At 38.6% G+C, this 13,862-nt stretch overlaps 1 protein-coding gene across 1 annotated transcript in view; it reads right to left on the reverse strand.

Moving 5' to 3' along the window:
• Nucleotides 1-1,737: 1,737 nt before the first annotated feature.
• LOC114042091 (annexin A8) overlaps nucleotides 1,738-13,862 on the reverse strand; it is a 33,494-nt gene continuing 21,369 nt past the window's right edge. Inside the window, exons 11-13 of the mRNA XM_027860785.1 lie at nucleotides 11,961-12,019; nucleotides 9,297-9,419; nucleotides 1,738-2,621 (exon numbers count right to left, since the gene is read on the reverse strand). Coding sequence (XP_027716586.1) covers nucleotides 2,562-2,621; nucleotides 9,297-9,419; nucleotides 11,961-12,019 — 242 coding nt within the window. The 3' untranslated portion in view covers nucleotides 1,738-2,561. The remainder of the gene's footprint in view (nucleotides 2,622-9,296; nucleotides 9,420-11,960; nucleotides 12,020-13,862) is intronic.

Genomic DNA, 13,862 nt, shown 5'->3' on the forward strand with positions numbered 1-13,862 from the left:
AAATTATTGATATTTTTTGTATTTATGTCAACAAAGCACTAGCTTTAGAGGTGGAGAACATAGGTTCAAATCCCACCTCTGACAGGATGGATTTAGTCCTAAGGAGATAAATATTCTTCCCGGTGGCTCCCCCAACTTTATATTCCTGTATCCTTCAGTGGAAACCATTAAAAGGCCTAAGCTATCATTTATTGCCATCTAATTTTTGTTCTTGATCAGAAAAACCAAATATTTCTCTAATATTTGAAGGCCCCAAAGACTCAGTGAGCAGTGATCAGTCTTTAATCTTTGTGCAGAGCAGAATAATTCATGACTCAGGAACCTCTTTAGTTTGTAATTCAATTCTGCTGCTCATCAACGTTTGTTAGCCTGTATAGCCATCTCAACAGAAACACAGAATCCAATTAGGGGCCGAGATTGCATCAGTTGTCATAGATCATTGCTCATCTGGCACCATCTGGCCTTCCTTTGAGCCAGCAGGGCCTAGCACCAGGCAGCCAGGCAGCCAGGCAAGTAGGCAGGCAGACCCTCAGGGTGATCTTGAGCTCTGATTTTCCCCCTTTCTATAAACCCAATCATTCGGTAGATTTGGGACCTTAGCTAGCACCTCTGTGTTCGGCTATGATTCCAGCTCTAGAGTAATTTTAAATATTTTAGGAGTCCAATTTTAGTTCTGGAAGGGACTACAAGGAAGGTTACCATGTTGTGTCAAATAGAAGTCTCACTCTCCCCCCTCAAGATGGTTAAGGCATGGATTGGATTTGGGATTTAAGTGGTAGAGGAAAATTTCAGGTGAGGAAACTCCCTCTACTAATGTAGGTTGGCACCTTTTCTGCAACTTATAGTCTTAGAGAATTGCCTAGATCATTAAGAGGTCAAGTGACTTGTTTAACTTTTGTCTCAGAGGCAGGACTTGAACCCAAATTTTCCTGGCTCCAAGGTCAGGTTTCTATACATTATTTGTTGTTGTGTCATTTCCAAGATGTCAGATTCTTCAAAACCCATATGGGTTTTGATACTGGAGTGGTTTGCCATTTCCTTCTCCAACTTTCAGATGAGGAACTGAGGCAAACAGGATGAAGAGACTTACTCAGGGTCACACAGCTAGGAAGTGAGGACATGTTTGAACTCAGGAAGATGAGGAAACTGAGGCAGATAGAGGTTAAGTAACTTGCCCAGGGTCATACATCTAAGTATTTGAGGCTAGATTTGAACTCAGGTCTTTCTGACTCTAGGGCTAGCGCTCTGTTCACTGCACCACCTAGGCGATATTGAGCTGACTTGACTTTATATGAGATGGTTGCTTCAACCCTGACTATTGCATTATGATGACATTCCATAGTACCACAAATCTATGAAGTTCTACCTCTCTGAATAGAGGTTCTTGAATTCTAGTCAAGGCTCCACTTGTGGTTTGCCTTTCAGCAAGATATCTAGTCTCTGAGTCTGTTTTCCCATCAATAGAATGGGGAGATGATGATTGCCCTTTTCTCTCCCAGGACTGTTGTGAGGATAGATGAGGTAAGAGATGATTGGGCGTAAACTGTTGTAAATGTGAGTAAATGAAAAGCAGTCCTAGTTACCTTTGAAAGCCTCCAGAACCAGAGAGACCATACAGAATCATATATTCAGAGGTTTTGGAATGCCAGTGAGCATTTCATTAGCCCCTTTTTATTTCTACTGATCAGTCCAAAGAAGGAGATTTCAGCCAAGTGATTGCTCCAAACCAGAAGACCGTTAGGTTTTAATATACAAATCTTTATTAATTTGCAAAGTACAACAAAGAATTCAGAAATTCTCTGGCAGAGAGTGACACCTATAGTAAAGTCACAAATACAGTCAGTCTCCCAGAGAATCTAATTGCTGTTAACAATTGCTAATGGGTTCTAGCAATCCCTTTCTCTGTTCTACCCCTACCTTCCTTTCAGTCCCCCCTTCCCCTCCCAGCAGCTGATTTGGCAAATAAAATATATCAGCTTAAACTTCTCAGGTCATGAAATTTAGCTTCACTGATCTCCCAGGATTTCTAGATGAGGATGGTTAAAAAAAAGATACTGGTGATTTCAAGTAGTTATAATTATGTTCTGTTTTCAGTCGTTCTTAATTAAATCCTTGTGATAACTTGCCTTGAACTAAATGGATTTAATTCTATCGTCCAGATTTGAGACTTCCAGCCAATTTTATGTGGAGCTTTGCTCACCTGCAGGCTATCAAAGACACCCTAGTATTAGGATTGTATTTAATACCAAGTTGTTACTGATTGAGCCCTTGAGGTTTCCTTATTCAGCTGGACATACAGTCTGGGCTATGTTCTCTTGTAGAGGTTGTGCTGAGATGAAGGTGAATAGATTGACAGTTATATGTGGGTAATGTTTGGCTCCTCCTGCCTGAAATACTAGCTTGAAAGGGTTGGAGATGTAAAAAAACAAAGAAAATAGAAACTTTGTAAATAAAAGCTTATTGGGTATGATTCCCCAGTATTGGTAACAATGGTGTCCTGTAATGTATTGGTTTCCATCCCAGTTTCCATCTCTGACATATCTCTTCCCTCTCTGGAGGCTTCAGGAGTCGCTCCCAACCAGATTCAGCAGAGCTGTCTTGTAATCTCCACTGGTGTCTCCCTGGAGAAGTGTCAAGAAAATGAGAGTTAACAGCGTGATCAATCAATCAATCAATCATGTGCAGTGTAGCTAAGGGCCTCTAGGTGGCGCAGTGGATAGAGCACTGGGCTTGGAATCAGGAAGACTCATCTCTATGAGTTCAAATCCAGATGCAGACGCTATCTTTGTGATCCTGGGCAAGTCACTTAACCCTGTTCGACTCAGTTTCTTGTCTGTAAAAAATGAGTTGGAGAAGAAAATGGCGAACCACTCCAGTGTCTTTGTCAAGGAAACACCAAGTAGAGTCACAAAGAGTTAGACATCATTGAGCAACAAAAATGTGCAGAGCAATGTGTTAGGTGCTAGAGGAGATACAAAAGTTAGATAAGAGGTGTCTGTCCTCATGAAACTTATAGTCTAGTATATTAGCATTCATTCTCTCAGGGAAATTCTTAAATTGAACAATTTCAAGGCAAAGAAATCTACTGTGACATATAAAAAGTTTGAGAGACATAGTTTTTGGGTAATTAATCATTTTATTAATAATGCTAGCATATTATTAATAAAAGGATGGTCATTTGGTCATCTCTTTTAGACCAAAGACCCCTCATGAAACCCACTCAACTCTTATATGTCCTTGGAAGAGTGGGTGTTCCTCACGGAAATCAACTCTGATTGGTTAACAATTAATGAGAAGAATGAATATTATAATGAGAGGTAGGCTTATTCTGATGAGGGGCTGGGATCACTCAGTTTTGGTCAAAGAGTATTATCTGTGTTCATACCACCTGTCTGACAAAAGGGAGAATCCATATTTTCCCAGACCTGTCTGAGTAAAACACAATGGGCAGAATTTATCAATTCACCTAATTTTATTTTTTGAACAGGTCTGAGTTCTTCTCAGTATCAACCCTGCCCTTCAAAGTCTGCCTGAATAACCTACAGGGGTTATTTCTTTTTTCTCTCTCTCTCTCTCTCTCTTTTTTTTTCTTGCTTTTTGGTGAGGTGATTGGGGATAAGTGACTTGCCCAAGGTCACACAGTTAGTAAGTGTCAAGTGTCTGAGGCTGGATTTGAACTCAGGTCCTTCTGACTTCAAGGCTGGAGTTCTATCCATTGCACCACCTAGCTGCCCCAGGGAGTTATTTCTGAATGAGGAAGTAGAAAAGGGGAAATCCTTGGTCCTGATTCAATAGTTAGTTATTAAATACAAGACAGAAATAATGATTTCTCTCACCACTGATATGAGAAGATGGATAAATAAACTTTATACTATAGATGGAGGGGTAAGAAGAGAGAATGTGTGATAGGTTCAAGCAGAAGAAAGTGGGTTTATTTAACATGATAGAGAAAAAAAATCTTAAATATCTCTATGCAGTCTGATCCTCCTTGGACAAAGAGGTCTAAGGGTTTGATCTCACACTTCCTATTAGTCAAATGCTTGTTTTGTTGATAGATACTTGCTACATGGTGCTCCTTGTCACCATCCTGCACAAGAACTTTACAATGAGAAGCATCAGATTAACTTCAGTGGCTGCATTTCATTAAGTGAATGTTTAGCTCAAGAGAAAATTTCCTCCTTTTCATTCTATAATTTCTGACTCTGTCAAACTGGACCCAATAAATTAATAGGGATTAGATGGAATATTCAATTCTAACACCAAATTGACCTAACAACTAGGTAATAAAACCTAATAGAATCAGCCTTCATTTGTCTATTGGTAAATAAAGGTCTGGTGGCCTTATCATCATGAGGCTCCACAGGAAGTTGAGAGGAGATAGGAGAGAGGGAGCAAGGCAGGGGCAGGCAGAGATGACAGAGACATGCAGACAAACAGAGACAATAAGCACATGCAGAGACAAAGACAGAGACACACAGAGAGACAGAGAGAAAGAGGCAGATAGATACTGAGACGCAGAGATAAAGAAAGAGAGTGGCAGAAACACACACAGAAGCAGAGAGAAACTGAGAAAAATAGAGACAGGGACACAGAAAGAGACAGAAACAGAGAAAGACTGAAAGACACACACACATACACATACACAGAAAAAGAGAGAGAGAGAGAAAGAGAGAGAGAGAGAGAGAAAGAGAGAGAGAGAGAGAGAGAGAAACTGAGAGACACACAAAGAAAGAGAGAGAGAGAAAGACTGACACACACACACAGAGAAAGAGAGAGGCAGAAACACAAAGGCAAAGAGAGACAGTGAGAGACAGAGACACATAGACAGAGATAGAGAGACAAAGACACGTATAGAAAGAGAGAAACAGAAACACATAGAAAAAGACATATAATGAAAAGACAGTGGAAGAGAGAGAGAGACAGAAAGAAAAAGAGAGAGGGAGAGAGAGAGAGAGACTTATTCTTCAACATTTCTTCAAGCTGGGCAATTAGGGAGTAGAATTCCATGAGAAAACCTGAGGGAGAGATTCGTGTTGATGGAATTCTTATACTGGGGCTATAAGTGATTCTGGAGATTACATAGATGTTTGAGACAAGTGGTTTCTACTTGAGGAATTTTTGTTTTGTTTTCCTCTTTCTTTTCATTAAAAAAAAAACCCTCTAATTTTGTAAGCTGCATGCTTACAAGTGAGAAGCCAATTTCAGCATATTGTCTGAGGTTTCTTGGGTGGGGGGGTTATGAGTCAAGGGAGTGAGGAAATTCCCCAAAGTATACTTGGATTCTTCAGGTGGTGAATTAGTTTCTGGTTACTAAGGCTTAGATAACTGATATTAAAAATGAGGCAGGTGACTATGCTAAATCAAAAAGTATGCTTCATTTACAAGCCACATAGAAAAATTCCCCAAACTAAAGGCCTCCACCTCTAATGAAGATACCTTTAATGTCTGTAGTTAAGCACCACAAATAAACATAAAGTTCACCAACAAAATGGGGTAATGTCTTTTGTGTCCCAATTTGTTGAATGAAGGAGGGTTAGGAAAGCTGACTTGTTCTCTGTTAGAATGTGTTTCACATTATTATATTGATATCCCCACTTCTGTCCCCAAGCACATACCCAGAGTGTTACAACAACTCAGGGTGTTGATTACCAGTGAATTCCAGGTCTAGAAGGGCCTTTCAGAAGTTGCTCAATCATTACCACTATCAATTAATTATCAGGGGGCAACCTGAACTGATGGAGCTATTGTGTCCTTATAGATGTCCAATTGATAGCTGGTAAATTCATTTAAAAATAGCATAATATTAGTGGAAATAGTACTGTACTCAAAGTCAGAAGATCTTCTTTCAAATACCAGAGCTGGTACTTATTAATGGCGTGACTTTAGTCAAATTGGTTTTCCACTCTGGGCCTCAGTGTCTGTATCTATAAAATGGGGGTATTGGTGTTTTCACTGCCTACCACCAGAGTCATTGTGAAAAAAGAAAGTACTTTATAAATGTGAGCTATTATCTATCATTAGTTAAAGGCCATCCCAATTCAATTCAGGTTGTACTTTGGAGGAGGTGGAGAGAGACAATAATTTTACTTAGAGACCTAGGTATTGTTTTCAACTACCAATTGGTGTGTCTAGGCAAGTCAGTTGGGGAAAAAAAAGACCTGACATTTAGGTCATAGATATAAGCATTATTTCAGCTATGTGAGGAAATGTCTGAAGCAATCCTTTTCCTTCTCTATTCCCTCCCTCTTGTATCTTCAGATCAAGGGAGAAGAAAAAGAGGAAAGGGGAGATATTCATCACAAGTTTCATCGGAGAATTAATATTCATTCCGGATCCCTAAAGTAGGCTCATTAGTCAAGATAGCAGCTGACATTATATATTAGAAGAAGGAGCCTTTATCTCCAGAGATTTTCTTTGGGGAGTATTCATGTGATGAGCCTTTAGGTCCATTTCCAAGTGAGAGGGTTCATCTGTACACTGGGGGAAAGGATACTACTTTTTTTTCATTCATTATTCAACAAATAGTTACCAAGTTTACTATTAAAAACCACAGTTTATAGTAACTATAGGTTTAATGTATGTGCAAGTATGACTGGGGAGGTTACAAAGGAGTGTGTCTGTGTGTATGTGTGCATGTGGGTATGTGTGTGTGTGCACGGGTGTGTGTGCATGTGTTTCGAATCAAAGGCTAAAAGTGGTTCAATAATAACAATGACAGCTAATATTTATACATTGCTTCCTATGTGCCAGGCATTATGTTAAGTGCTTTACAATTATTTAATCCTTACAATAATCTTGGGAGGCAGATGCTATTATCATCCTCATTTTACAGATAAGGAAACTGAGGAAAAGAGAGGTTAGATAACTTGCCTAGGGTCACACAGCTAGTAAGTGTCTGAGGCCAGATTTGAACTTGGGTCTTCCTGACTCCAGGCCTAGCACTCTATCTACTACACCACCAAGCTGCCCCTGGCTCAGGGAAAACCTTACTTAAACCTTAATGTATTAGGAGTGTTTGTTTTTGTTTTTGTTTTTGTTGTTATTTTTTTACATTTCTGCTTCATCAGAAGATTCTGAACTCTGAGCTCCTCTCTCTCTCTCTGGGTGATATAGGAGGGCTGTGGGCTCAAAGGCCATTCATACTAAAGTATGACGCTCTTGTGGACTCAGCCTTGCTTTAGAAGGGAATAATCTGATGAGTCCTGTCCAAGTATCTAAGTAAGAATGATAAGTTACAGGCCTTGTTAGGTGCTGGACCAGCAGATCATAAGGGCTTGGACAAGAGATGCATAACTCTCCTGGGGAGAAGGAGAAAGGAGGTCTAGATTGGGATGAGATTTTGTCACTTTATCTGTAAATAAGATCAACATGGCGTTACTCTCATGAAGGCTCGGGAGCCTGTACTGGTCGTGTCTGCACAGCACAGGGAAAAGCTTTCTAATAACTAGAGCTATCTGAAAATGAAATGGGCTATGTTGGGAGCTAGGGGATGCCTCCCTTACTTTAAGCCTTCAAGTGAATGTCAAATACCTACTTTACCCAGTAGGCTGTAGAGCTTTGCCTTGCATTAGTCAGATTAGAGTTAAACCAGATGACTTGTGAGGTCCTTCTCAACTCTGAGATTCAGTGATTCTGTGTATGACACAGAGTCCCTGCTCCTGAGTGAGTTTAAGTATGGACAGTAAAGAGATGGAGAAGAGCTTCAATAAAGGGCCATCTCTGGTCGGTCTCCTCATTGATAGAGCTCACACTGATGGAAGGAAAAACTTCTTAAAATTAGAGCATATGAGTGAAATAGGCGACCCTGGAAGAGAGGGATTTCCCCTCATTAGAAGCTTTCAGGTAAAAATTGAATGGCCATCTGTAAAGGGATAGAGGTTGATTCCAGTCTGGCTTTAGGAGAGATGACTTCTTAGATTCTGACTCTGAGATTTTGTGATAACTAGACTGGGAAGGTAAGGGAATGTCCACCAGTGCTCTGGTAAATCCTTTTCCATTAGTGAAATGTTCCTCTAATACACTTTGGCCAACATTCTTCCAAGAGGGTCACTGGGGTCAGTCTTTTGGTTTTCCCAGTAGAGAATTCATAACTTGAGTGGCAAGTTCTATGATCAAAAATGGTAATGGTGTTGGCCTGGTAAGAACCACGTGGCTCAGGGACTTCTTTGCCAGATTCTCATGACCATTGTTTGCACTATAATGGGGCTTTCTTGGAACTGACTCTTAGAACTAAGTCTCTTAGGACTTGGATCACTTATCACTGTCCCAAGGAAGACTTTCTATTTCATCTGAAAAAGATAGTACTTGTTCTCATATTTTGAAGGGTAATGTAAGTTCATTTCTGGGACAAAACACTTTAGAAGATATTAATCTACATTCTGGTTTCTGACTTTCATCCCAGAATATAATCATATATATATATATGTATATATATATATATATATATATATATACACAAGTAAATTTCAAAGGTCTTAAAGTAGAGGAGAATTGAATAATTTAAAAATCTCTTTGGATACAAATTCATACTCTGAAGACACATCGATGGTTTTGAGGCAACCCAATCCAAATTCAGGGCAGCTAGGTGGAGCAGTGGATAGAGTGCTGGGCCTAGAGTCAGAAAGAGTCATCTTCCTAAGTTTAAATCTGGCCTTAGACACTTACTAGCTGTGTGACCCTGGGCAAATCATTTAACTCTCTTTGCCTCAATTTCCTCATCTGTAAAATGAACTGGAGAAGGAAATGATAAACAAATTAATATCTCTGCCAAGAAAACCTCAAATGGGATCATGAAGAGTCAGACACGAGTGAAAAGCAATTGAACAACAACAATCTAAATTCATGGTTCAGTGACATTTCATTCACTCATTCCTTTAGATAATCCAAGCCAAATAAATTTTGCTCTAGGCACCAAAAACAAAAGAGCAAATAAAAAATGTGTTGTTGTTGTTTTTTTTTTTTTAACTTGCCTATCAGTGGGAATTCGAAAGTTACTCTATGACTTCATTGAAAAGAGCCTGGACACTGAGATGCTGCTAATACTTTAAGCTCTAAGGTTTAGTCAAAAGCCCTTTTGGGGGATGTTTTCACAGATGCCTGCTGTAAGCAGTAAAAATGAGGAGACAGTTTGGAGGGCTCTTCCATGGAAGAGGGATTGAATTTGTTCTTTGTGGTACCAGAAGGCAGAAGAATTTGATCTTTCACTGGCAGGCAATTGGACCCAAAGGTGTGACATGACCACATCTATGTGTGTGAGAACAACAAATTATGTGGGTAGAGGATAAAGGTTTACTCACCATGATCATGCTAGACAGAGACTTCCCATACAGCTTCTTAAACTCGCCCTTGATGAGGTTTAAATCAATTTCACTCCTTGAAACAATATTTCGGATCAGGGTACCATCCCAAGTTCCTAATCCCTGCATTAAATAGTTATAAAATAGATATCACTTCTGGCCTTTTCAAAAGAAGGAGAAACTAATTGGGATTCCACTTAGTCTTTAGTTAATGAAACATAACCATATACATTTTGAAAAACAGGAATGAAATTCATTAATATAATGTAAAGTGTCACTCTCCATGATTTCTTCTCCATTAAATTTGAACCTTTTCTCTTTCTTAGGAGTAAAATTTTGAAGGTTTTAGTAGTTGTTAGTCATTTATGTGAGAAACGTAGATTAATCAATGTCTGAAAAAAATGACATTTGAGGATACCTTTACTTGTTATTTTAAAAGTAAAACCTTCTTAATAAAAGTCTGCCCATACCAGTTTAATCCGAGCCTAATGAAATATTGTCTTTTGGGGCTTGTGTCTTTTTCTTACCACAGTCAAGCTGTTTTTTCTGATTTCATCTTCTTAATGGCCATTTCTGCTTCCTCATATAGTGAGGTACTTCACATAGTGATAGTAAAAATGGCAGTGTTACTATCATTAATGAGGGGAACAGATTGTTATAGAACCCTTGTTAGATTTCACAACCATTTGCTATTCTTCCTTCATTTTTGTCTACAAATGCTCTTGAGATCTAATTTAGCCAGGTCTTTTTGCATACTCATACCTTTTTGCATACTCATTTTCCCCTCAAGGACTTTTTGCTGTTTCATGAAGTGATACAGCTTCTCTCTATCATACTTGTCAATAATGTGTTGGAAATGAGTTTGATCTGAACTAATATTGTCTTTGGTAGTTATGCCCCTCTTCTAGGCAAAGAGATCACATGTTTTCTGACTGAGGCTGTTTTGGGTAGGTCTTATTGTGATGAATACTTTTATACTGATTAGACTTCTAAAAGGGATAGTAATATCTTTGCTTTCATTTATTTCTGGTCTTTCCAGGTCAGCAACTTTTAAAAATAAATTGGTCTGATGTTGTTAACTTAGTCATTCGACAAACAGTTATTAATCCCTCCCAGTTTAGGGTACTCTGCTTATTGGTGGGGGAGGTATAAAGTTTAAATAATTAAATAAATGATTCTTGCCCTCATAGGGCTGATAGTCTAGCAGAGGAATCAGCCAAAAACATACACAACCATAACACTCAAATATTATAATTATGTTAGAGAGCTAGAAAACAAAGTGTTATATAAACTTCACTAATGAAGATCATCCCTTTTGGTGTTCAGAAAAGGTTTTCTGCGGAAGGTAGCATTTACAATTGACTATAAAGGTTAGATAGAAATTTTTAAAAATAACTGGAGGAGGAAACAGTAAAGCACAAAGGTAAGAGGTCATGTATTATATTCAAGGGGGCAAAGAACAGACTGGTTTGGAAGCAGAGTGAGTGAGAGGAGCAAAATGAGACAAGCCTGGAAAGGTAGTGTCAAGTTATTGAGAATACTGAATGCTAGGCAGATGAATTTGAACTTTACTTGGCAAGTCATATGATTTTTTGACCAGATAAGGGACATGCCAAGATCAATGTGCAAGAAATATTCCATGTGAAAGATGGTTAGAGGGGATACAGAACACAGAGGGAAGGAGAACGCCTATCAGGATCTTACTGCAACAGTCAAAGTAAGAGATAATAAAGGTTTGCATAAGAATGGAGGCAATGGGAATAGGGAAGAGGGGACAAATGTGAGAGTTGTTACAGAGGTGAAATCAACAAGACTAACTAAGAGGTAATAGAGGGAGAAAAATCAAAGATAATCCCAAGGTTGAAAACATGGGAGACTGGATGAATGATGGTGCTCTACAAATGAATGATCTGGAAAAAGCATTGAGGAGCAACATGTCTCCCTGCCCTTTTTCCTGGCTCTGTAAGTTACAGGCAGTGGAGAAAAGGGAATCCATTGGAGAAATTTATAGAGGTATGGTAAACAGCAGAGTTTCTGTTAAAATGAGGAGGTGGAAGGCATATCGGTTGAAAAGAATAAAGATATAGGGGAGTTCATTGAGAATTGAGCAAGAATTTAAAAGGTCATAATATAAAGGTATAGGAGAAGGATATCCAACTTGGGTTGGAATTTAAGTTGAAGTTCACTCAAGGAGAAACAAAGAGACATATGGTAGACATGTGTAGGCTTTAGAAAAATTACCTTGTATTATTTTGTTGATACTATATAAAAATATGTTCTATCCTCCCTCTCCATTCCCCCGCCATGTCAGTTTCTTTAAAGGAAGGACTGTTTTATTCTCAGCTTTATAATTTCAGCCCTGCCACAAGGCCTGACAATGCTAATAAATGTTTTTTGATCAATAAGCATTGGCTTCCAACCAAGAATCAAACCATATTTACTCAAAATGTCTCCTTGGGAAACAAAAGAACTTTCCATAAATAGAATTTAGATAAAAGGAAGATTATTTTGTTCATTTAAGAACCTCAAAGCTAAAGAAAAAAAAACACGTTAAAAAAACCAAACCCCAAAACCAGGATGATCAGATTTGGTTTTCCCCATGAGACCCAGGAAAAAGGGACTTTGGAGAAGTTGATAGGCTTAATTACTAGCACAGTTTCTTACCTTCATGGAATAGTACAGTCTCTCTGCAAAGTAACTGTGAATGTTCCTGGTGCACTTCACTAGACAAAGAGAAAGGTTCTGTTAATCTTCCAGAAGTAATAGGTAATATTGCTTAAGTGTGAAATTTGAATCTCCTATGAAAATATGGCAACTGGGGCCCTGTCAGCTTGACTTGCCCGTGATTCCAGGATTAGTGGTTCCTTGCAATATTTATCATCATGAAAGATATCAGTGGTTGATTTCATGGATATAACTTCCAACAGTCAGCATGTAGGTTATGGTAAGGTTGGCCTTGATAACCTACGCTGGGCTATCTCTAAAATATGACTTAAAAAAGTTTCCCTTGGAAAATGGCCACAATTTTAAAATGAGAGAGATTCGGAACACTGCTGGGAGGGTCCAGTGGGATGACAGGCACCAAGACCCACTGGATTTTAATTCAAGGTTTGGAGCGGCACAGGGAATTTCAAGGCTTTCGGTTCAACCTGTGCAATTTATGGCAAACACAGATCTGTGTTTTCTGTGTTTTTTTTTTCCAACTTAGTGGCTTATTTATTTTTTTAACATTATGTACTTGAAAAATTCTTAATTTGTATTGGCATCTTTTGTTTTTATATCACCTTCATTTCCAAATATATCCCTCTCCTCCCGCAAGCCATTCCTTGTCTCTAAGAATAAAAATGGAGAAAAAAGCTGAGTTCTTTGCATTTACTCTTTATGTAACTTGTATTTTCCTATTTATATAAATACTGTCTACTCCATTAGAATGCAAGCTCCTTGAGGGCAAAGATAGATCTTACTTTTTCTTTGTATTCCCAGCACTTAGAACAGTGCCAGGCGCAAAGTACATCTTCAATAAATTCTTGTGGTTGATGGAAATTGGATAGTATATGCAATATTCCACATCTATAGTCCCTCATAACATCAGTTTTTAAAAATTATATTTTTAATATAAATGCATTTTTGAATATATCATACAAATTAGATAGTCGCAGATATTTAGAATGTGAAGAGATCTCGGAATCCATCTAGTCTAAAAAATTTGTGGTAGATTTAGGACTTGGACCTAATCATCTGATTCTAACTCTAGTGCAAATTAACCCTAATTTCTTCCCTCTGATCTGAAGGTATAGTATAGTGAAAGGGGCACTGGACTGAACTAAGAAATCTCAGTGGAAGTAGCTCAGTGGAAAGAAAGCTGGAACTGTAATTGAGAAGATCTGAGTGCAAATCGTCCTGCAAACACTAGTTGTGTGACCCCGCGCCAAGAATTAACTTCTCAGCCTCAGTTTCTTCATCTATAAAATGGACACAATAATTTCACCTACCTCCCAGGGTTGCTGTGAGGATCAAATGAGATATTTGTAGAGTGCTTAGCACAGTGTGTAGGTGCCTAATAAATGCTTCTTTCCTTCCTTCCTTCAATCAGCTATATGACCAAGGGCAAATAAATCAGTTCATCTCATGTATAAAATAAAAAGACATTTTGAAGGGTAGTTATGTGGAAGAGAGACTAGATTTGTGCTGTCTTATCTCTGAGGGCAGAGCTTTGTACTTACTTATCTCTGGACAAGTAGAATATAAACCATTTGAGGGCAGGAACTGTTTTGTTTTTGTCTTAGTGTACCCAGTGTCTAGCATAGTGCTTGGCAAATATAGATAGGGACTGGACCTGTGATTTCATTGACACAGAGAATTCTCAGATGAGGAAATGTTCTCTACCAGTACAATTTGGCACCTTATCTGCCACTTACAGCCATAGGCAGTTGCCTAAAGGCCTGAGAGGTTAAATAATTTGTCCAGAATCACCTAGCCAGTATTTAACAGAGGAGGGACTTGAACCCAGATGTGCCTGGCCTCAAGGACAACTCTGTACCAGGCTTAATAAATATTTGTTGAATT

Source organism: Vombatus ursinus, unplaced genomic scaffold (genome assembly GCF_900497805.2).
Source record: "Vombatus ursinus unplaced genomic scaffold, bare-nosed wombat genome assembly UNPS02000749.1, whole genome shotgun sequence".
Classification (NCBI taxonomy): domain Eukaryota; kingdom Metazoa; phylum Chordata; class Mammalia; order Diprotodontia; family Vombatidae; genus Vombatus; species Vombatus ursinus.